The sequence below is a fragment of the Labrus mixtus genome, chromosome 5 (assembly GCF_963584025.1).
Source record: "Labrus mixtus chromosome 5, fLabMix1.1, whole genome shotgun sequence".
NCBI classification, from domain to species: Eukaryota; Metazoa; Chordata; class Actinopteri; order Labriformes; family Labridae; genus Labrus; species Labrus mixtus.
The window spans coordinates 27,493,936-27,519,865 of NC_083616.1; the positions used below are offsets into that span (position 1 = coordinate 27,493,936).

Below are 25,930 nucleotides of genomic sequence, written 5' to 3' on the forward strand. Positions count from 1 at the left end.
TTGCGCCACAGTTGCAGCTCTACTTGTGCTCCCACACTCAAAGAGCAAACCCAACATTTCTTTACAGTGGTCGTGCATGGCTTTATGTTGCAGAGTTGTTCCTGTCGTAGCGTCCGCACCCTGAACCTGCACAGACACGTCCACTTACAGCCACTCGAACGCTCCTCTTGCACTACACTATGTTCACATAAAGCAGTAAACATGCTCTTCTTTTGAGCCTCTCAGTCGTTTCCTTTTTTAACTTCTAACCGGGCCAAACGTAACGCAGGATTTCAGGGGTGTTACCTGAGGCTGCGCTGTAGAATCCAGGGGGCGGTCCTTGACAGGTGTGGCCACGCCCCCTGCGTTTCAGACCCATCTGTCCTTGTTTGGACTTGACTGTAGCTGAAATTCCACCAGGTGACACACCTGCTGCTGCAGAGGAGGAGGAGAGGTTCATTGAAGTTCTGCTGAATGTTAGAGAGCTTTACAGATTGTTACGGTTTAAATTTTTAATACTTAAATGGAAGACTCAGGGACAGATAAATGTGAAAGTAAGATTCAGAGCTGCAAAATGATTTAATGCGATGAAACAAATTAGCGGTTACAAATTAATACATCTTTCAGATTATTAAAGAAAATCTGATCTGCCAAAAACTGATCTCTAACGTTCAGATGGAGGGCATTCTTCACAGTAGAACAGAGAACTTTTACCTAAAAGTCACGGCTCGTCATCGACTTGCTCTAACAAAGTTGAAAGCCTGAGTGTTTCGAGCTGCTTCTCTCCTTATATGGACGTGACTGCAGCTCAAAGCACAGAGCTGCTGCTCTTACACAACATTCACCTGAAGGATGCAGGGACCTGAAACTTTGCTGGCGATGAAAAAAAAAAGAGTTACAACCATGCTCTAAAAATAAAGTATTGGAAAGCACATTTTAAAAAGTACTGTACTCAAGTAGACATTGTAAATACTTGTTCTTTGATATCTTGACTTTTAGCCTCTCAGACCCCTCAGGTCGTCTGGGACAGGCCTCAGACGACCTGTTCCCCAGAATAAGCACCAAGCAGGCTGAGGCAGCTTTTGGTTTCTATGCCCCCCCACCTCTGGAACAAACTGCCCCGAGTATCTGAGGTGTGCTAAAATAAGTGAATCATTTAAATCAGGTTTGAGTTTTGAGTAAATCATCATGTCTGTTATTAGAGACGATTTGCCACATAGTCCTTTTCAGAGTATTTTTTATTTGTCTGCAATAACTTTTCACTTTTTTCTTTTGATCAACGACTACTCATTTATTTTTACCTCCTGTTTTTATCTCACCTTTGATTTCCTTCTTAGTACTTTTGTGCCTATGTGAAGCCCTTTGAAAATACATTTAGTTCAACACATTTCAGAGACAAATATTACACAACCCAAAATGTTAGGACACTGTAAAATGTGAATAAAAACAGAATGTGAAGATTTGCAAAACATTGAAAAAGGGTGCTTTAATCAATATTAATAGCAAAAAGACAACATGTCAAATGATGAAACTGAGACATTTCATAGTTTTTGATAAATGAATTGCACATTTTAAATTTAATGTCAACAACATGTTTCAAATAAGTTTGGACAGGGTCATGTTTACCACTCTGCTGCATCACGGTTTCTCCTGACAATACTTAATTTTACACTCTTTTATTGAACATTCTACACACACATAGGCTGAAATACATTTGCATGCACAAACAGGATTCTGTGGACGTGCACTGCTGCAGAGATGTCAGAGTGAGGGGGCTGCTCACAGTGAACGCTCCTCAGCAGTGCTCATGAAGTGAATTGGCACCTCTCCAGCTACCAGACTGATTTCCAGGTTTGGTCCTCACCGGGACTTAAACTGGCGATCCTGTGGTTCCCGTCCCAAGTCCCGACTGAGCTACTGCCGCCCCCACTTTCTAAGAATTTTAAGCTCTGAGGAGACTAGTTTCAGTCATTTTTAAAGGGGACTGTTTTACCATTCTTGCTTGATGCATGATTTCGGCTGTTCAGGGTCTCATTATCTTTTACGTTTCATAGTGCAGCAAGCATTTTTAACAGGTGACAAGACCGCAGGAAGGCCAGTTTATTACCTGGACTCTTTGACTTCAGAGATGGCGATATCATCTATTGACATGCCTCTGCTTCCACTCTTAAAGCCCTAGACTTTGTTGGTCCTCTCTGGCACAGAGACGTGATAAACACATCCATATCTATGTCTATAAATCCTTTACACCATCTTTTATAACCTCTCTGCTGGACTGGACCACCGGACCCTACCAAACTCACTCTACTGGCTATTCCTTCAAGTCCTGCAGGTTTCCTCTGAACTTTTTAGTGTATCTCTATATCATAGGGAAACATCAATGATTTTCAAGGCTTAAAATAAGTGTTTGAAATGAAATGAAACTTCGTAGCCATGCTGTTGTAGCATGTATATAATGTTGGCTTTGTCCCGATGAAAGAAGCGACCTGAAAAAGAAGCACTGTTGGGAAGAAATTCAGAATTTTCATATATATTTCCAAAAACAAGAACATTTCTTTCAACAAGGAAAAGTTCTGGAGCAGCATGGTCAATTCAGAAATTTTCAAAGAATGTGCGCCTTTTTGATCCAGTAGATGTCACTCGGTATGCGACCAAAGCAAACTGCTCTTTGGTGACACCTCCGCCTTACAGAAGCCTCCGCTCTCCTCCAGAGACACACCTCCAACCGCCCTCTACTCGAGTTCGCAGAGAGTAGTTTAACGCAAGCAGCGGACAAAATTATCCTTAGCTCGAGCTCCGATATCCTGTGTCCTGCATTGTTGTGTTAGCATGCTAATGTTAGCGCGCTTTAGTTAGCTCGTAGCTTCATGTAAACTGACACAGACTGACCATGATCTAAAAACTCTTACTAACATCCAAATAATCAGTGAGTATGTTCTTCTTCTTCTCTCTAGTTCTTGACTAAAACAGCTTTTATACACAAGGGGAGGAGCCGGCCGTCCCGTCCATGAAAACACGGCTCTCACAACAACACAGCCAGCGGGACTCGAGCTTCTCACTCATTATCGACAGTCATGACTCAGAAAGACATTTACATAGGATAGACTGGATTACTGATATATTTATGTATAAAATGTTGTACATTCTTCGTTTTAATATGGTGCAAACTCACCGACGTTTCGACACAGCAGGTGTCTTACTCAGGGTCTGAATTGATCGTGTACTCCAGAAGTTTTCCGTGATTATCTGACCCTGTTCTGAAACACTGAAGCACAGAGTCCCCTTCTTTGTGTGACAACATTTGCTGTGATGTATTTTTGCTTTCAAATTCTGTTTCTTTTTTGCATCTTACACAATGTCACAACTTTTCTTTAAAAACTGGGGTGCGTTTTTAATATCATTTCATAAACCTGACGTTTTTAGTCACTTTATGTTTAAAAAAAACATGCTAATTTATTTGAGATGAAACTGGAAAATAACTTATAACAATTTGACCAGTAAATAATATTACTGCTAAAATGTTAATGCATCAGAAATACATGAAAAAAGTAATAGGATTATATGACATAGTCCTCATTTGCCATCCATACATCCATTATCTATACCTTTTCCCGATCAGGATTGCGGGGGGCTGGAGCCGATCCCATCTGTCATTAGGCGAGAGGCGGGTTACACCCTGGACAGTTCACCAGTCAATCACAGGGCTGACATATAGAGACAGGAAACCAGCCACACTCACATTCAGAGAGTCTCCAGTTAACCTAACGAGCATGTCTTTGGACTGTGGGAGCAAGCCCGAGTACCCGGAGAGAAGCCATGCATGCATGTGGAGAACATGCAGACTCCACACAGAGAGGCTCCTGTCAGACGGGGATTCAAACCAGGAACCTCCTCGCTGTGAGGGGACAGAGCCAAGCACTCCTCATTATATAACGTTTAATATTTGATCTACAGTTCTGTAATTTTATTTCAACAATAAAAATGACAGAACTTTAATGCTCTTGTTTTCCATTCACAGCGAGCAGCTTTGTATTTAGCATTTGTCGTCCTGCTGCAGTCAGAGCACCAGTTTGCTCCGGCATGCTGGTTCAGAGCCCTGACCTGTGATCATCGCCCTGAAGCCAGGCAGCGCCGACATTTCCCACATTCTCCGGCCGGTTCAGGCCTGTTCAGGGAGCCGGAGGAGTGTCAGTCTGCCACGCCACACCTTCACACAGAGACTGATTAACATGCCAAACACAATGACCAAAAAAGGTGTGAGTGCAGGAGAAACTTCCTGACAGGATGGGAATCCTCGAAAAATCAAATCACTTCTTTTTTTATATGCAAATCAACGTGCAGAGACTTGAAACCTGCAGCAGAGAGAGAATCCAACATGTCTGCCTCTGTCTGTGTCTGAGTACAGTTTATAGTTTTGTGGTCATTTAAAGGAGAATCTCTCTCACAGAGAAGGGAGACATGTTGACAGACTGATTGAAAGCAGATCTCTACATGTTAATTTTCATGGTAATAAGCAGAAACTAAAGGCTGCATAGAAAGAGGGAGTGACTTACTCAGAAATGTAAAACATGATTGTAAACGTCGTGTCTCTAAATAACAGCTTTTGGTTTCTCAGAGTCTTGTTTACAACTTTGCTACCATCGACTGTTATATTTAACTGGACATAAAGAGTACAACTCAGTATTAAACTTTAGAAACTAAATCATGAAAGGTAGCAGCTGCTGATCTGTTGCGTAATCACTCTGTAGATTAGATAACAATCATGTATCTATTGGTCTATTCAATGTCACAAAACCTTTTACAGCTCAGTCAATACAGAACTTAAGTAAGTATCATCGGTTCAAAGGCATGCATGCGTTGTATTACGATGTTATGTACAAGAGGTAATTGTGCTTTTGCACTTGGACTTAACCCAAGCCAAGAAGCAAGACATCACCTCTGTCCTACAGCAGCTTCATTGGCTCCCGGTTAAACATTGCATCACCTTCAAAATTCTGCTCCTCACCTTCAAGGCCATCCACAACCTCGCTCCGCTTTACCTCTATGAACTCCTGCACACCTACCTCTCAGGTCTTCTTCTTCCATTCAACTCACTGCACCACCCGCCCACCTGTCCACCATGGGGTCCAGGGCCTTCAGCCGTTCTGCCCCCCACCTCTGGAACTCCCTCCCACCACAAATCCGTAATATTGACTCTCTTTCCATTTTCAAATCTTATCTCAAAACACATCTTTTTAAACTGGCATATTCAGTCTGATCTTTCTCCATCCGGTCTCATAAATCCGTTACATCCTGTGCATTTGTGTTTTTAATGTTAATTTTATCGTTGTGTTGTTACTTTGTTGTTTTTATCTCTGCTTTGTAAGGTGACCTTGAGAGTTTTGAAAGGCGCCTTTAAATAAAATGTATTATTATTATTATTATTATTATTATTATTAATAAGACATGTAGGTGTTTTATATGACTAACCCTAAAGTGAGGCCAGGTCAGACTACAGTAACACTCTCCTTTAAGGCCTAACAAAGAAAACAATAAATCAGCTGCAATTCATGCAAAACGCAGACCAGAAGGAGAGCGCACATGACGCTGATTCTAAAATCTTAACACTGGCTGCCTGTTCTTGTTGATTTTACAATTATTGTATTAGTTATAAAGTAATACATGGCCTTACAGCAGACTACATCTCACAGATGTTTGACGTTAATAAACCCCTCAGATCCTCTGGCTCTTCTCTTTTAGTTTATGAACCAGGACAGTCCTAGAATTGCATTTGATTTGTATGAAAGGTGCTGAGCATATATAAAGCTTGATTGATTGAAATGTCAGATCACATGTAAGAGTATTACTTCCCCATGATAAAGGTGATGTCTGAAACTTCTTTTTTGTTGAGATTATTTTTAATTATCACAGACATAGAACAAAGAAAAACAAAACAAGTTTTACCTCAGGGATTGAAACATTTGTTTATAAAACGTAGTAAACTTGAAAAAAATACCAAAATATCTCTGAGAATCCTTGATGTACATTTTCTCAATGGATTAAATGACTTGAATGAGTATAATCAACTATAGTAAACATAAAACACCTTTTACAATAAAAGACACATTTTTCAAAATACAAAGATCAAAACACCTGAAATTACAAAAATTGTACAAACAACAATTGGAGCAATGGTTTTGTGTTTGATTCACATCTAAACTGAATGAAGAAATCAAACAGGAATCACTTAGATCAATTAGAGTAAAAAACATAAAAAAATTGCATTAGTAAGACAGGTGAAATCAGGCAGAGTTAAAACCAAAGCATAAAACAAGATAAAAAGCAGTGGTTTTCCGGGAAAAGGTTTTTTTTAGGGAAAGGCTCTTTTAAAAAGGAACAGGCCTGTTTTATACACAGGGCGCCCTCTTGTGGCAACATCTCTTACAATTTTTACACCTACAGTATATAAAACAGCAAAACCTTATCAATGAGTCCGATCAGTTTTGGTAGGTGATTTCTCGCGGCCAGAACACATCATCAGCAACGTTGGCACTCCAACATTTTCCTCCATACAATGACGTCTTGTCCCAGTTTTTGGTTGAGCACTTATTCTTTTTATTAGGGCACAAGTATCATGTGTTTGTTTTACATGACATCACATCCATGAATCTTAGAAAGAACTAAGTTACTACTGGAAGTCTCTTTGTCACCTCCTTGGACACTGTTGGGCATGTTTCTGTGCAAAGTGATGTATATCAACCCTATGTGGTCCAGCAAAAACACAAAACAAAACAGACGGTGTTCAATCGGCTAACATCATAATCAAGAGTTGATGGAACCATCAGAGGAAGATACATGTGCTTTCGTATATTTTTTTCATTTCCTCTGTTTCTTCTTTTAGATGTGTTACGGCTGTATGTTTCCCTGTGTCCCTTCTCCCTTTCTGTTGTCTCCAGCCCAGGTGAAGCTACTAATTGCACAACGAGGTACACCTGGCCTCAGTGCTTAAAAGGCCAGTGCTGGGTGCAGGATGCATTTGGAGTTGGGACTTCTATGCCTCTCAGTCAGGGATTGTCTTTTGTTATATTTTGATCGTTGTTATTGTTTAGTGTGTCATATTGTAATAAATCCCTTTGTTTTGGCTTTGTTAAGGTGTTGCAAGTATTTTAATGGGTGAATGTGTGGACTGTTGTTAGCCCCATAGGGCCGCCTTATGGTGGGGCGTAACAGATGTTTTTCTTTGCTTTTTGAGAGGTTTTGTAAAAGATTTTACTCTTTGTCACATCTCTCCTCTGAATCGTGCAGTTGTCTTTCTTGTCTTTGCTTCAACTCACATATTTCCTCCATGTGTTTCTCTACCAGTACATTGAAGTCCTTCATGTATTTCTGTCCGAAATCATTGAGTTCTTCAGCTTGTTTTCTGGCCTTCACTTCATACTTATCCTTCATTTCCTTAATTTGTTTCTTGTAGTTTTCCTCCATATCACTTCTCTTCTTCTCCTCCTGTTCTCTTCTGTATTTGTCCTCTTCCTTTCTTTTCTTTTCATTAATGTCTCTTTCTTTTTCGTATTCATCTTTGAGCTTTTTAAGTTTTGTTTTTTCCTCCTGTTGTCTCTGCTCATCTTCTTGTTTTCGTTCTCTTCTTTCTTTCTCCCAAGTCTCTTGTTGCTTTCTCATCTCTTCCCTGTACTCCTCCAGCTTTTTCTCAATGGTTTCCTTTGATTCTGATTCTTTCTGTTTCTCCAAAGCTGAGAGTTTCTGTTCCCATGACTGTTTCTTAATTTCTTCTTCTTGCTCTCTTTTCCTGTTTTCTTCTTCTCTCTTTTGCTCTCCTTTCTTTCTCTCCTCACACTCCTTGTTGATCAGCTCCTGCTTTTCTTGGAGTTGTTTTTCTCTCAGTTGTCGCTCCTTTTCAATTTCTGTCCTCTGTTCTTCCATTCTTCTTTCCTTTTCTTTCATTTCTTCCTTGTGTTTCTTTTGAAGCTCATCCATCTCTTCTTCCTTCTCCTTCAATAGTCTCTCCATTTCTTTTTCTCTAGTGGCTTCAGATTCTTGCAGCACCTCATTGGTGTAGCAGCTGCCTCCATTAGTTCTCACCATTTCTTCAATCTTTGTTATTAGCTCACTGACTTGAGTTTTGTTTTTGTCATCACGGTTATCAAACATGTGGTATCTTCCTCCGCAGTCAGCAATCAGTTTCTTAAAGGAATCGTCACATTTCTCTTCAATATATTTTTCAATGGACCTCTTTGCATGCTTTAATGAATCTCCTCTAGTTAAAAGAACGATGGTGAACTTTTCAGCATCCTTCCCAAAACCGTTCTTGATGTGTTGTAATGTCTCCTTCTCTTCTGGTGTAAATCTGCCGATTTGTAACACCAACAGGAAGACATGTGGTCCTGGAGCCAGAAGACTGATGCATTTAATCAGCTCTTCTTGAACCTCTTCATGAGACAAGCTATTGTCAAACAGACCAGGAGTGTCGACCACAGTGACAGGACAACCATTCACATCACTTTGTGCTTTCTGACAACATTTTGTGACTGATTTTTGGCTTGGTTCGGCTTCAAACTCTTTACGACCTAGAATGGTGTTTCCTGAAGAGCTCTTCCCAGAGCCAGTCTGCCCTATCAGCACAATCCTGAGACTCTGTTGACTCAGCTTCTCATCATCAACTGTGAAAAAGAGGGCATAGAATTACATTCAATGCTGAAAATTGTATAGTACAGTATATATACAGACTTTTAGGTATGATTAACAATGGGTTATTAATTTAAAAAAAGTTAGAATAATTTGTATAAATCAAAATAAATATTACTTACAGATGACTGGGTCTTTTGTTTTCAGGTTCTTCAGCTCAGCCTGTAGTGTAGCTATCTTTTCTATTTGGGCATGTGCAAATGTTTGTGTTGTGAAGATGAATGATTTGGATTTATCTTCGTGCATCTTTTCCACCATGTCCAACAGCTCTGGGATCTGCTGCTTGTCCTTGATGTTTAGAACCAAAGATCTTCCTCCACAGCTCTGAAGAAGCTCCTGGATGGACTTGGTTTCATTTAGGAAGTCAACAACAGCTGGATCTGAGGGATCTGACTCAACAGTGAACAGCAACACAGTGATGTCATTGAATCGACTCCCAAATGTGTTCTTCATGGTCTCCAACTCTCCTTTGTCTTCATCAGTGAGTGGACCCACAGGTAGAACCAGGATGAAGGCATGGACGCCCTCAGGATCACAGAGAGAAAAACACATGAGTGATTCGTTCATCACTTCCTCCTGAGGTTTTCCATACAGGGCAGGAAGCTCCACCAGGGAAACCTGACATCCGCTCACCTCTCCCTGATGTTTAACACACTCTGATGAGCTGGAGACTGAATGAAGGCCTGTCTGACCTAAAATGGCCTCAGCTGCTGAAGTCTTCCCTGCTCCTCTCCTTCCACACAGAACCAGGCTCAAAGCTGTTTTCATAAGACCAGACTTTGGGGCGACTGAATCATCAATGACAGTGAGAAAGGTTCCTTTGTTGTCATGCACAGTTTTCTCAATCTTTTGCATTAATACATCACGGTTGTTCTCAGCCATACTGTAGTGTCGTTCTCCACAGTCTTTAATGAGTCTTCTAAAAGAGACAACTGTTTTATCCTCCTTATGTGTGCTGATGACCACTGAGTTTTTAAAAGCATCTTGACCAAACAAACTCAGGATGAACTTCAGTGTTTTTCTTTTCTTCTCAGTGAAATCAGAAGGTTTCACTAACAGCAGCACAATATTTGGTCCAGGAGGACAAAGACTCACAGCCTTCTTCATCTCTTGTCTCAGCTTCTCCACAGAAACACTGAAAACATCTGGAGTTTTCACAACTGTTAGAGGCTTTCCTCTCCATTTTCCACTCTCTACCATTTGTTTGGCTGAGGAATGCTTTGTTTTAATGGGTTTCCTGTGTTGTTCTTTTCCAGTGATTAAGTCTCCAAGTTTTGTTGTTTTGTCATCCTTTATCCCCAGCAGCAGAATTCTGACTGTAATAGAAAAATAAAATATAACGTGTAGAGAGACATTAAGTCATGCCACATGGTTAAACTAAAGCTTACATTCTGTTTTCTATATTTAGCTTTCAGTTGTTTAATGAAAGAGAAAAACTTATAATCTTCATGTTGGCTTCTAACTAGCTTAATCAAGACAGTAGCAGGAAAATGAACTACGAACACTTAATCTGTTTACCTTTATAGTAATGTATATATATTTATACTACTCAACCTGTTTTCATCATATTAAAAGAGGAAGTATACATTACGTGTATACTTTCCCATTGTCAATCAACTTTGACTTCATAACAGCAGAACTTTTGTTAAGCAGTTTACACATACTATCTTGACACCAACTTTTATATGTTTAATTTCTACAAATACACCTATTTCGGTTTTTAACTTCTGCTCGACAGTGCTGGACACTGTTAAGATTGATCTTTGCAAACTTCAAACTTACAATTATTTTAGGTAATTTTGTAAATTAGCATTAGACCCCCAGCCATGGCTATGCCCTTTGACGAAACTTTAATAACTTTTATTCTCCAAGGTATCTACAGTATAAAGAATTCTGTACTGCCCGCAGATCATATAGCCAAGTCTCTATTGGATTGCTGTTTTGCATTTTTGGATACAATATGGGGCATTCTACCAAATTAGTTCAAAGTGCAGTCCCATTACAAAAAAAGGTTTAACAAAACAATTAAGTATTCAGACATGGATATTTACTGAGATTATATTATGATCTATTTAAACCCAGGGCATTAAATGAGATAGTGATAAGCTAAATAAATACAAAATCATCATAGGGTACTTTCTATTGAGAAGTGGCTGTCCACAATCCTGACCCCTAAATTTCAATTTATGTAAATACCACTTAAAACATTTTTTAGATTTGTTTCAACTGTGTAATTTAAAAGATCTTTATGATCAAGTTAAAAAAAAGAGGTTGAAAGACTTAGATTTATTGTGGGTTTAATTCTTAAATTAAAAACTATGCTCAAAAAATCATGTCCCTTGTTTTCATTTCACTACCGAAACACAAGAGTTTTGGTGGCTTGGCTGACCCTAAATTTAAGCCACACCCCTGAATTTTTGACCAGGAAGTGACATTGCATCCCTGTCCCCCATGGCTGCATGATAAGCAGCTAAATCCCATAATTTTTAAAGAAATGTGTTCCCAAAGTCTGAAAATCAGTGTGTAACTTTAAAAATGGTCACTACCAAACACACATTCTCTTCAATTATGTAAACTTTTTGGGGTTGTATGCAAATTATTACGTTCTTTTTTTTTAGAAAAATATATTTATATATATTGAGTTATCAACTAAAATGTTATGATACTAATTGGTTAACTGATACTGATTGGATGTTCCATCTCATAAATCATTAACTCTGAAATCAATCTGATCAGTGTTTTACATTTTAGAAAGAAAGATTGCACATAGATTTTGAAGAATTTTAAAATTTGAAATTTGAGATTTGTTTAAAAAAATATTTTTTATTGATTTTATTGTGAAAACCTTCAATACAAATTTGTAAAAATAATCTTTACATAGGGGAAGTCAGCATAATATTAAAAGGTTAACATAATATTGTTTTTATCATGGTTTAATACTATGTTTCGGTAGTGACAAATTTGGGGAGAGGAAAAACATTCCAAAACAGTCTAAAAATGCAATATCAAATTTGATGGTTCTTTTAATAGATAAGTGTACTTCAGATATAGTACAATATATATAGTATAGGGGAAACAATTTGGGAATAAAACTTAAAAAAATTCAAAATATTTCCAACCTGATTTTGAACCAATTCAGTAGAATGGTCCATATATAAAATTATTCTCTGTAGCAGAAAAACTGCTATTCTAACATTAGTTATTATAGTTTATCAACTTTTCTCCAAAGAGTGATGAGTTCAAATTGTCGCCAATATGGTACTGTTCAGTAATAATAACATTTGTCTATTTGTGAAAGTTTACTTACATTCCCCTGAGGGAGGAGGTGTCACCCTGTTATCCCTGGTAAAAAGACCTGTAAAAATATGACATCATTGACTTACAGCTTCAGGTTCTGATGAGATCAATATGATTGTGAGTTTAAACATTTTGATTACAACAGATCTCTTACCAGCAGAAGTAACAGCATTGCATGTTTTCTTTTTTGGTATTCTTTGTTTTTCACCACTGGCATCCATGAACTCTTCACAGCTGACATGCTCTCCATTGTGTTCCTTCGCGATTTGATCCAGACGTGTCAGCAGCTCTGGAAGTTCAAGGTTTGCCAGCTCCAGATATCTGTATCTACATTCTCTGATCATGTCTTTTAAGGGTTGATTTTGTAAATATATCTTAACACTACTTGAGCCCTGCTCTCTGGGTGTTGATATCAGTATTAGTGAATTTTCAAATGACTGATCACTGAAGCGTTTAAGAACTCTACAGAATCTCTGTTTGTATTCCTCAGTGAAGTCATCAGGCTGGAGAACCAACAGGAACACATGAGGTCCAGGATCAGAGAGTCTCAAACAGTCTGTCACATGTTCTCTCAGTTTGTCTGCAGAGATAGTGGGATGCAGCAGATCTGGAGTGTTGATAAGAACTATGTCTTTCTCCTTTATATGTCCCATTTCTTTCAAAACGCTGTTTGGTTCTTCCTCAGTGTTGAACACCGTCTCTCCCAGTACGAGGTTCCCCACTGAACTCCTCTCAGACCAGCTGTTCCCCAGAAGAACAACCCTCAACTCAGACACTGTGAAAAACAAAGGTTTAAAAAGATCTACTCACACATACATTAAGGAAGAGTTATATATTTTTTTATTTCAGGGGTACCTACTTACAGATGTTACCCAAAAATAATGTAAATCCAGGTATTGATGTACAGCTGGATAAAAGTTTCACTTACAGTCAGGTGGCAACCATTCATAGCTCGTATTGCGCCTCAGAGGATGCAGATCATCTGTGATTTGAAGGACACAGATGAATGTTGTCATGGGTGATCATAGACTTTAATTGCAAATATTAGTGAAGTTACTGACATGAATATAACCACACTGTGAAACTAAAATGAATAGCCCAGGCTTTGATTTACTTCAGTACATGAAATTGCCGTGCCTTTATTAGAGTCCGTTGTCAATACAAAACAGGCCTTTAAATATTTTCAATCAAACTTGATCTCAGCAAAGATGGGAGAGTCTATAAAATTGTGCCATAAAGAATATAAAGCTTTGTACAAAATGATTATGTCAAGAAATCTTAGAATTACAACTCACTAATGTTAATGAAGCAGGACACTCTGAGAAGCATCGCTCACATTTAGTGTAAGCATACACCCATAGCTCCACCTAATCTCTTAACCTGCTACACATACAAGTTTATTCTGTCTTTCTTGGATAGATGTTGGGCTTTTAATTTAAGATTAACGGTACATCAGACACCTCAGTATTTAGAATGATGAATTAAACATAGTGCTGCACATAATTAGTCTGCTTTCTGATAAAAAACTGTTTATTGACTTCAGGTGTTCTAGGCTTTAATCCAAGACTCATTGAACTGTTTGAACAGCTGAGTACAAAACTTTTTTTGATGGTGACAACGAGTACAAAGTTGTATGGACTAATAAATTCAACTCACCTGCCGCTGCAGTCGCCATGATGTCACTCTTCTGGAAAAACCAGGGACGAATTCGACTGGAAAAGAACAGCTTTGATTGAGAACCTTGAAACACAGTTTATGTTTACTTTTGTTTAGAAAGGTTTTCAGAGTAGCATGTAGCCTAGTCTGGTTACTGAGAACAACAGACCTTAATTGGGTGTATGTTTACATTTGTGCAGGACTATAGTTTTTTTAGTGTATCGCCTTCAAGAACTGATGGAGCTCGTCCCCTTAAACGTACAGTATGTAAACTCCGCCGCGAGGGGGCTCTCAATCAAAACAATAACAAAAAGATGACGTCAAGGCTGGCGGGGAATCATGGGAGATCTCTCTGCTACCCCTCCCCACCCCCATCCCTGATGAAGCTCAGAATTAACCGTAGTCAAGACAACTGGGCAAAACCGACCTGAGGAGGAGAATATGCTTACAGATAAGCTAATGTATCCGAGTATAATCTACATGAGCTGCTACGTTTTTATCACAGCAGCTCATACAGCAACAGTACGGCAGCTTTCAGGAGTAGCTCACACTTCTTTATGCAGCGGTCTTTGATGAAACATCCGGTGTTTCAATGACAATGATAAACATGTCGTGTTTTCTCATGGCAGCCCGGTACAACTAAAAAAATGAGGATTTCTCTGGCTTTGATAACTGTTGGAAATATTTGAGGTAATGTAAGTACTCAACAAAAAATATATAACATGGTTTTAGTCAATTTTTAATCAATTTAGAAATTTGAATGTAAACATTGTTATAAAATTCTACATATTATACCTTCAAGTGAAACGTTTTCTTCTTTTTCTTCTTATTTCAACTTTTCTCCCTCACTCATTTGGGGAGGCAGGGCACCCCCTATGGACGGCGACGCCCCTAGCATTTGCCTATACTGCCTATGCCACGGGCTACAACATATCAGCAAGCTCATATTGAAAGTGAACATGGATGATATTACAAACAATATTTAAAAAACGATGGCATTGTCGAATGTTGCTGTTGTTAGGAAGAAGTTCACAAAAAAATGCCCTTGTTTATATAAAATTATGGATTTCGGACATGTAAATGACTACTTTTTAAACTAACTAAAATAACTGGTTTTATCAAAGTGCAAGATCTGAGCACTTTCTCATAGTCTAATACACCGATAAACTGAATCTGTGTTTGAGGGGGAATCAAGATCAACTCTTCAGTTCCCTCAACTTGAAGAAACTTATGGGATTGTGTGTGACCCCAGCCATCCATTACACAGACTAGTCAGCCTCCTGCCATCTGGGAGACAGTACTGGAGCCTCCGAGCCAACTCCAACAGACTAACAATAATGTTTAGAATAATAATAAACACTTTATAACTACTCTTTAGCAACACAGAGTCATCAGTCACTTTAAAATGACAAAAAGACTTTAAAATACATTTGTTCCAATATTCTAGTGCCTTATATTTATTAATAAACTGATTTCATGTCCATGCACATTTGTTGTTGCTGCAGTTGTTCTTTGAATGCACATCTTTTTGCACATTCTCTTGTAATTTTTCTAATATCTTTTTTATCCTCATATTTGTTATTTTGTATTATGTTTTTAAATATTTTTATACTTAGCTTGCATCGTGTTTAGGAGCGAAACGTTTTTTAGATTTTTCTGTATGTCCAGCACGTATGAAAAATTTACAATAAAGATGACTTTGAGAAGAGAAATAAACACTTATTCCGTTTGATAAATATCAATTTCCAAATCTATTGTTGGTATTCAAAGTCACAATTTACTGAAATTAGTCACTTTTGATTTGCAAATTACCAATTTTAATTGGTAAAAGAATAAAGGGTGTCATTGCCCAAATAGACCACACGAGGGTGTCAGTGCTCATCGTTGTCAAGTACTTATTTGTTTGTTGTCTCTGACATACTCCCTCTGTTGTTTGTTTGTAAATGTATACATGGTCTGGTTGGACTCTGGAACCGAATTGCCCTCAGGGATAAATAAAGTTTCTAAGTCTAAGACCTTTTGGCTGTAGTTCAATCCAATACTTTCTGACTTCAACATTTCAATTCTATCCGAAAATAATCTGAAGTCATTAGATTGAAGATACGTTTGTCAGATTCAGAGTCTTTATCAGTCACTGTGTTGTGTGAGTGAACAGAATGCTGTTTGACTAGTTTAGGTCAGATGCTTTGAACTGCATAACACCCCACAAGAGGAAACAAATTACATTTTCATCACTGACAGAAACTATCACCTTGTTTAGTTGTTTAATCAGTCCTGCTGATCATAAGTTAACCTTTTTTATTTGTTGGTAAAAGTTTAAATCCGACTGATAGGTCATCACCTCAAGAGGAATAAAAACAATATCAATGGGCTGAACACATGGGGTGTAGGTTACTTCAGGAAAAGTATTCATGGATCACCGTTTTTAGATCAGTTACTGTGATAGGATCTTAACAGCAGACTTACAGGAGGACGTTTTGTGATTTCAGTTAATGTTTACCTAAAAGGCCTACTATCTGAATTTTTTATTAGAGTTCGGTAATTAGAGTAGGTGTTGATGAGATTTGACAATAAAATTAATGTAATCTTAGTAATATGTTATCTGATAACCTTTAAACTATACAGCTATTCTATTATTACTTGTTCATACTTGTTCATCTAGTTTTCGTCAAGTTCATTCACGCCATGAATTTCTTGCTGCGACACAAAAAGAATTGTGAAACGAGAGTGGAGTTGGGGGTCAGGTGGAACATGAACTCCATGATTATATGTTTATTTTTATTGGTTAAAAATCTGTAAGTCAGAGTAATTAAACTCGGACTCTATTCCTATTGGCTGTGTCCGCTAATGGCGACTACCAATTGGCTATGGAAAACAAGTCCCACCCCTTCTTGGTAGCAGCCAACAGTGTGGAGGCACTTTTAGAGCAGACGACTGTTGCTGTCGTTAGGAAGAAGTTCACAAAATGTTTAACTTGTTGATATAAAATGTTGTAATCCGGACATGTAAATGACTACTTTTTAAACTACTGGTTAAAGTGCAAGATCTGAAATAAATGTGTTAGATTCAGAGTCTTTATCAGTCACTGTGTTATGTGAGAGAACAGAATTCTGTTCGACTAGTTTAGGTCAGATGCTTTTAACTTGATAACACCCCACAAGAGGAAACAAATTACATTTTCAGCACTGACAGAAACTATCTCACCTCATTTTTGATAACCTTTACAGCATAAATAATTACTGAAACCCTAACAGGGCGCCTCGTTTCAGACCTGATCACACACAATACTCTACATTATTCACATGTTTGTTGGATGTTTTGGAAGTCAACTCACTCATGTCGCAAAAAGATCTGGAGAAAATCATCCACGCTTTTATTTCCTCCAGCCTTGAAGACTGTAATTCATTATACACCTGACTCAGTAAAAAAATAAATCAAACGCATTCAAACAATCCAAAACGCCGCAGCCCGGCTTTTAACAAGAAAATAAAAATGTGCCCATATCACTCCAATCTTAGCATCCCTTCATTGATTTTAAGATTATTTTAATTACTTTCAAACAACAACATGGGCTGGCTCCTACATATATTTTAGAGCTTTTAACCCCTTATGAACCAGGACGCAGTCTGAGATCCTCTGGCTGTTCTCCACTGGCTGTTCCAGGGTCCAGGCTGAAAACTAAAGAGGACATGGCTTTTGCTGGCATAGCCCCCCAGACAGTGGAACAGCCTGCCAGAGATCAGAGTTGCAGAGTCTGTCCCTCATTTTACTTCTGTACTTCAGACATTCTTTTTCATTTTAATATTTTATTCTATCAGCATGCTTTTATTGTCCGTTTGTTTTACTGCCTGTTTGCCTTTATATTTTGGAACATCATGCTGTTTAACGTCATCTCTGTCAACAGTACAAGCGATCTAACATTGCTTTTAGGATTTGATAATATTTCTATATATCTAGTTTGGTCGAGTTTACTCACCTGGTGAATTTCTTGTTGTGAAAAAATCAGCAGTAAAAGTTCAAGTGAAGCAGCCACGGCACATCTGACTAAAACATAGTTTAATAAAGATTAACATGTTACAGCGTGTTTGTTGAGTTCAAGAACAAACTGGATTTGCCTGAGGTTTTTTCTCACAATGAGGAATAACAGGTTGTATCAAATGTTAGAACTTCCTCATATTTTAAATCACAGGTAAACCACCTTTGCTTATGAGGGATCAAGAGAATCAAGATGAACTCTCCAGTTCCCCCTGCTGGCGGAAAAGTATAGTTCTCTACACACGGGACGACAAGGAGGTTGGTTGGAATCATTAAAAGAAAGTTATTTTGAATGATAAATATTCATCTCTAAATATGTTTTTCATTTCAGTGATAGCTGAGGAAACACTGAAAACAGTCACTATGTATAATATTTTGAAGTAACTCATTAAAACACTTGTTTGGTTATTAATAAAAGCCTTTTGGTAGTTTATTGGAACTCAAAGAATTTGTAAATTATTAACCTTTTTCTTTCTAAAAAAATGTAATAAATCAAGTATGATGAATGATTTTAAATAACAGAGCAGTAAACAACAGGTCTCACTAGAAAAAAGATGAGGTTTAAAACATAGAGTGGATGGAAACTGGGAGCATCTGGTGGAGAGATCAAGAACAGCAAGCAACCTTTAGAAGTGTAAATGTGACTGTTGAATAAAGTCAGAGATACTGACTGTGACAGAGGCAAACAAGGGAACTATCTACAAGTGCTACCCTGAAAATTTAATCTTTTTGTGATATTTAAGAGGTCTGTTTTGAGTTGTCATACTGTATACTTGTACTGTATATTGCAGATATATAACGTACAGAGGTCAATGGGCACTTTGTAGGAAACCATAAAAATAAAATAAAAAATCCTGTAGTTGTTGCTCTAAACTAAGAGACTTTTGGGTGAACATTGAGTAACAGGGTGCAAATGAAGCTATGGATATAATAAATCAAAAGTGTATCTTGAAAACACTATTTTAACTGTTACATAGAAAATAATAAATGACTTAAATAATTGCAGGAAAGTAAAGAATTGTTTAAACCATTAGAGACGCTCATTTTAAATGTCCAAATATGTGATGTTTTGATTTGGTTAACTTCTGAAGGGTTGTCTTTTTTAATGCATGACTGTTAGTACAGTAGGAGTGGGTGTTACGATGCACTGTAACTGCATTGTGTGAGAGATGACAATAGACTTACCTGACCTTACCTATGTAGAAGAAAAAAATTGATGTACTTACCCATTAGGAGAATGTGATGTACTTACCCATTAGTAGCCCAGAGTCTAACCCTGTAAGAGAACCAGAGATGGTCTTCTCATCTTGGGCATGCCAGGTCTCAAACATACAAACATCAAATCTCCCTCTTACTTACAAGATATTAAAGATACAAAAAAATCTGGTCTTCCAAGGTGACACAAAAATACATATATACAGCTATCATTCAGCTTGTTAAGCAAAGTGCTATATAAAACCAATGTATTATTATTATTATTATTATTATTATTATTATTATTATTATTATTATTAATAAAGCTTACCGTACTCTGATATATAATGCTTTTAGTACCAAATGATAAAAAAGTACATACAAAAGATACGTATTAGACATAAAACTAGTTTCATTAAATTCCTGATATATCACTAAAGTCTTTGTTATCAGATAAGGTTTAGTAGATTATACATTTGCCTAGCTTCTCTAGTCCTGAAGGTTAAACTGAAGTACCTAACGGACAAAAAAAAGTTACATGAGGTTGAAGATATAAAACCACCCCAAGATAAAAAGAGAGCTTCTATACCAACCACCAGGAAAGTAGTACTAAATAAATTAATAAATAAAACAACTTACCAAACACCACACACGTTTTTCATCTTTCTTCCTCGGGCCGTCTCTTTCTGCAAAAGTTATTCCTCCATGTAGTCTGGTTCATAAAGGTTTCCTTTCGTCTACAATGTTATCGACACTTTAATGATCCTTAACGATTTGAGTTTCCTTCATTATTTTTTTTTTTCAATATTTTATTTGTAGTTTTTATATTTTGTGCATAATACAAATAATACAAGGACATACAGGAACTCAAACAAACAAACACGGCTCAGACATGTACATTAAAAAATTTGGTGAAAAAAAACAAGTGAAAAGTAAACAGAAATTTCTTGCAAAGCTGAGAGTCACTCAGTAAACCCAAATAGGCTGTGTATTAAGTCTCTTAAGAAGAGGTCCGTGGTGGTAACAAGGTGAGTTTTCAACCCACATCAGCTTTGTCCAAATGGGCAAGAAATGGGTCCCAGAGAATGCCAAGAATTTCTTTATCGAACTTGTCCTCAGGAACCTGAGTTTTTCCATTCGTATGGCTGACATCATTTGAGAGATCCATTTTTGAAAAGAAAGTGGGGAAGACGACTTCTAGTCTGTCAGAATGAGTCTCTTAGCGATAATCATCCCCAGTGCTAGGGAGCATTGCAGGCGTGAGGGAAGATGTTCAGTTAACTGTGAGCAGCCAAATATTGAAACTTCAGCATCTGGATAAAATTCTGGTTTGTTATAGGCCTTAAAGTACCAGTCAAATATTTTGGACCAAAATCCAGTGAGCAAAGGACAAGACCAGAAGGCATGAGTCAATGTGTCCTCTGAAACTTTGCACCTGTCACACAACAGGGAAATAGAAGAATAGAATCGATGCAACCTGTGTTTAGAATATTGAAGTTGGTCGACCACCTTAAATTGAATCAGTTGGTGTCTACTGTTCACAGAGCAAGAATGTATCATAGACAGACTCTTATCCCACAAAACCTCTGACAGAGCAATGCCCAATTCCTCTGTCCAAGCCTCCCGGATCTTTACAGTATGGGCTGAGATACAACTGTCAAACAAACACACAAACTCAGAGATGTGATGTCTGGAGTTACGAGGGTTTTTCAGGACATCAAAAAATGAGTTTTCTGCTGGGAGGGTCTCAAAATCATGAATTTTGGATCGAACATAGTGTCTCATTTGCAGATAGCAAAAGAAGTGTGACTGGGGCAGATTAAATTTCTCTCTCAGCTGATTGAATGAAGCAAAGTGTTCGTCTATGTAGAGGTCTGCAACATTTACCAAACCCCTCTCCCTCCAGACATGATAGGTTTTATCGAACTGTGGAGGCAAAAAGAGTGGTTAAAACAGATTGGTGTCTGCACAGAGGTCTCCGGTAGATTTAAAAAGCTAAAATAACTATAAAATGTTTAATTATATATATATTACAGAATACAATTATATTGTGTCTTGTTGTTAAGTCTTAATCTACTATTTGTGGCCACCTCCTCCCACATACACATCCATAGGGCCCCATTGTACCAGGCCGCCCTGAAATCCTGGCTGCACTAGTTTCCTGTTAGGGGCTGGTGACAGCATAGGGTCAAGTGAAAAGTCAAATAACTTGCTTTTATGTTGAGATAACAGTCTAAAGAAGATAAAAATTACATATTTTAATGTTTGGTGTCCTTACTTAAAAAATTACAGACTTTGATATACATACCTTTTGAATTTTTGTTTCAATTTTCAATTTCCGCCTAAACTACATGTGTGTTTAAGTGTGAAAAATTCAAAAATTGAAAATGGTATTGATAAAAACTTTGCATAATTGTAACTAATAACTATCTGTGAACATCCTGTCCAAATTTGGTGAAATTCTGATTCTGATTCCCAGAGATACATGTGATAAGGCTAGAGCTGTCCCTTTTGGAGAATCCCTAATTTGACCTATTTTCGTTTTTTGGTAAGATGCATAAAACATCCAAAAAAAGTTATTTTGCAGTAAAATATTTTTATACAACTATCCGTTTCATAAACTAGACATGTTCAAGTTATGAAAAAATATGGTCGTGCTTTGTTCTACCTCGGGTAGGGGTATCTCGAAAACTAAAGCCTTTTTTGGGGGTTTGTTCCTCTACTATGTGTTTCGTTAGCTCCGAGTACTTAGCTTCTAGCTCCTGCACATCAAGTACATCAAGGTCGCTGGTTGCTAGCTCTTGGTTAGCCACACGGGTCTGCAGGGCAGCTTGCAAGGCCACAAGCGACTGGAAGCTAGTTTTAAACGCGTCAAAGCGCTCATTAATGCCACGCAGAACCGACTCAGACATCTCCTTACATAATTCCCTGCACATGGCAAATGTTTTGTCGGGTGGTCCTTCCAGCGCAGCGGGGGGATCACTTTGATGGCCGCTGATGGTGCTAGCACTAGCGGTAGCTCCGACAGTCTGGCTATCGATAGTTTTGCTTCTGCTGGAAAGATTTGGCTTCTGCATTTTTAAACGGTGTAGGTCTTGCGCTTAGAATAGAAAGGGTTGAATCGTCTCGTGGGACTTTTAACGTTTATTTGTGGTAAAATTATAGATTTTTTAGGTCGCGGAGAGGAGCACTGACAAAACACGTCTACACCATAAGCATGCGCACTAGCCAGAGGTGTAAAGAGTACTAATATATTCTACTCAAGTAAAAGTACTGTTACTTTAATGAAATTTTACTTAAGTACAAGTAAAAGTACCAGTTTAAAAATGTACTTTAAGTAAAAGTAAAAAGTAACTTGTTTAAAATGTACTTTAAGTAAAAGTTACTTAGTTACTTTTTTTTAACAACGCGTCTCTCGTGTGTCGTGGAAAAAGGACGAGAGGATATTAATCTCACAGTTTTTTTTAATTAAAGGCAAATCTTTACAAAGATTTATCTTTTCAGATAAACATTTTCTTTTCTACCCCATTGACAAAAACAAAATATAAATAATGGATACATATTCAAGGCTTATATGTTCAAGTAATCAGCTGTTTTATGAAGGGAAATGTTTAAACTATTTAAGAAAATACTAACGGGGTCTTTGTCTCAATCATAAACAGTGTAAAGAGTATTTTAGTGTTTTTAGTTTTGTTATTCTGAGGCTGGTTAGTCTCAAATGCTGATTTAGCTGTAACTAAACCTGAGATGAAAGATAATCCATTTATTGTTTTAAAATGAGCCTTTATGAGCTTAAATATTAGATGTTTTAGTCTCTGGTTGTTTACCTATTAGCTACTGAAGCTTCTAACTGAATCTGTTTGAAGTATTTATTTTCACACGTCTCAGATGTTTTAAGTTGCAGCAGCTTATAACACCCAACTTCCTCATATGTCTGCTTCAAAATAAAAGCACATCACAGAGATGGTAATAAGGGACTTTTATTGTGAAAAACTTTCCGGAACTAAATGTGTTTATCGCTCGGAGCTGCAGCGGTGATTGTAGTCACGAACGCTACAGTGAGAAAAAGCATCCTCAGCCACTTCTTTGCCCGAGAGTAAGAACCACAGCCAACTTATTTAAATCATCTTGGACTCAAGACAACAAGACATCAGTTTATAAACACCTTCAGCAGGTAGACCCGCTCTAGAGGAGGAGCTTATCCACTCTGCACTAACTGAAGTGACACCGAGCCAAGAAAAGGCTCTCTGTATGTCGTCCGGTGCGATGAAGGAAAATCATTCATAGCAGGCCTATTTTTTTTTTACTCAGTTAAAAACGACTTAAAAAGTAGTAAGTACACCAAAAAACGACTCTATTACAGTAACACGAGTAAATGTAATTCGTTACTTTACACCTCTGGCACTAGCGCCCACTGAGTTTCCTTCATTAATTGACTTTTCTTAAAGCTGCCTAAGATGTCAGGTCGTTTACCTTAAAGTCTCTGTAGATGTGTTTCATGGTCTTCTTCCAGGACCCCTATCTGTTATATGAATCACTCATGAAACTGCTTTCCCCTTACAGTAGAGAACAGGTTTAGTGGTTATGGGGGTTGCCTCCGTTTACCGCAAATAGTATGTTTACACAGCGGTAATTCATTGTTGGTGTTTATGGACAGCCCTCGTTTTAACGTATATTTATTTATTTAAGATTTATTTTTGGGATTTTGTGCCTTTAATGGAGAGACAGGACAGTGGATAGAGTCGGAAACCAGGGAGAGAAAGTGGGGAATGACATGCAGGAAGGAGGCCACAGGCGGGATGCGAACCCGGGCCGCCCGCTTGAGACGACACCCTCAATACACCCTCAATACGTATATTTAATAGTAATTTTTACAAATCTTTAACTTTACTTCTTTAAAGGTTGTTGTAAAGTTGAAGGCTTTCTGATATTATTGATTCAACAATTCCTGAATACATTTGTATAATACACGTCTAAAAAAAGGTCCAGATATTTGAGATTAAAAAAAACGCTAAAGTAGTGATAAAGAGCAAATTGTCAACCTACCTCCAGCTGTTTATAGCCGGTCAGCGGCGCCATCTTGTGGAGCCCCTGCAGAGTTGACTCAGTCAACCCAGAATTTGAATCCAGTCTCCCGTTAACTGTCGATCTATCACAAATTAAAATACACAAATAAGTAAAATTGTGGCTTTTACGTTATTAGTATGTTGTGTAAGCTTTACAATATTCACATTTACTTTTGTAAAAGATTCAGTGATCATATCGATTGTGTTAAATATGATTTAGAGTGATCTGAGCAGTATCTCACATTATTTTTGACTCAACGTACCTAGCTTGATTTTCTTCCATGACCCACGTCGCTTCAGAACAAATCTCCGAGGAGTATCTTCAAGTTAACTTGTAAACAGAAGTTGACTAAATATTTCTTCTGCAGTTTTTCTTTAGTTTGTGCCGCTGAAATTACGTTTAAATTCCCTCTTCTGTTGTAAAAAGTTGAGAGGAGTCGGTTGGCTGTGTGTCGGCCCGGTCCATGGAGTTGGTCGCATAGCAACCGGCAGCAATTTCGGGAGGGGGTTGTTGGAAAGAATGGACACCTGACTTTCTGAAATGTGTCTGCTTGTTGTTTGAATAATGTACACTATTAATGGTTAAACATTATAATAATCGCATATGGATGAGAGCAGTCTATATATTATACCTATTCTGCGAGGCAGGTGGACAGAGTGGTACCGACCGTCCTCACCCCCCACCCCCCCTCCCCCTTCAGGTGGATCCGTCCATGAAGCGTTGAGATCAAGCGGGAAATAAAGTCAATATATTAAAAGAAACAGAGAGTTGAATGGCTTCACAATTTTAATAGATAATAAAGAACAAGGAGATAGCAAAGGTGGGGAGAGAAAGTAAGAGAGAGAATTGAGAAAAATCTTGAGCCTGGTGACACAAAATCTCCTAACATTATGTTATTATTCTAAAATATAATGTTAATTATGCCAGTGAAGGGAAATTTCCTGCAAGCTATAAGATAAGATAAGATAATCCTTTATTTATCCCACAATGGGGAAATTGACAGTGCTACAATAAAATAAAAAATAAAAAATAAGAATGTACAAAAAATAGATACTAAAAAATAGATTAAAAGCTATTGACAAAAGTGTAGTAGTATATAAGTGATAACAGATACAGTCCACCTACAACGACATGAAGGAGGAGTAGAAAAGGTTTTATAACTGACAGATACACAACAGCTGATTCCCCTGAAAAGCTGGACTGTACAGGTAGCACCAGGTAAGTTAAAGCCATTAGAGCCTAGTATATATCATTTGATTTGTGGTTAGGAGTGTTATATTCAGATTTAAATGACTGCACCATTGCTGTAAATTCTGTGTTGTGGATCATTTTACGTTTAGTTTTTCACAGTTGCTTAAACACTAAATCCCATTCTCTGAACCAAATGGTCACCCATTTATTGAAATCAGAAAAACCTTAAACAACTTTACCTAGTAGGCCTAAGACAGAAATTGCAAATCTCATTCACTCTTTTTTGCAAAACTCTAAACACTTCTCATTTACTACATGATGGTGTTGCTAATGATGTAATTAAGCCAACATAAGACATTTCAGAGTGCACACCTTAAATTAATACAATCTGAGAGTTAGTTGAGGAAGAGACAATATTGCCTGTGATGTTGATGAAGACCTCCGGCCTGATCAAGCAGAAAGGCACGATGCTGAGGCTGAATGAAAAATCACACATAGGCTATGCAATATGTAAACTGTGATGGAGTTGTGAATAATTATTTTGAAAAACAAAACAAATAAAAGCAAGAAAGACAAAAAGACTCCTGCACACTGTCGTCTGCACTTGCAGATCTTCAACAGGTTGATTCTGATGATTTTCATGTGATTGTTTGAGTCTGTCAGAAGAATCAGAGATTTTGTGACTGTATTTCAAAACTGGGTTTTCTGTTCACAGTTTTGATTAAAGGGAGGAAGGTTTCAAGAAGTGTGTCTTTCTGTAGCAATTGGGAAAAACTGTATTGTGCTGTTGATTTTGAGTTTTCCTGTAGGCTTACGGTTACCATTAACTCTG

The 25,930-nt window shown here is 37.7% G+C and overlaps 1 protein-coding gene across 3 annotated transcripts in view; it reads right to left on the minus strand.

The window, feature by feature from the left end:
- Positions 1-7,185: 7,185 nt before the first annotated feature.
- LOC132974821 (GTPase IMAP family member 8-like) overlaps positions 7,186-25,930 on the minus strand; it is a 76,414-nt gene continuing 57,669 nt past the window's right edge. For 2 of the 3 annotated variants that reach the window (XM_061039098.1, XM_061039097.1), the window contains exon 7: positions 7,186-8,633. In XM_061039098.1, coding sequence (XP_060895081.1) covers positions 7,228-8,633 — 1,406 coding nt within the window. In that variant the 3' untranslated portion in view covers positions 7,186-7,227. Of the gene's footprint in view, positions 8,634-8,780; positions 9,975-11,965; positions 12,014-12,109; positions 12,731-12,883; positions 12,938-13,611; positions 13,668-17,587; positions 17,711-25,930 lie in introns of those variants that run through there. The other variant, XM_061039095.1, reaches the window with a different exon arrangement.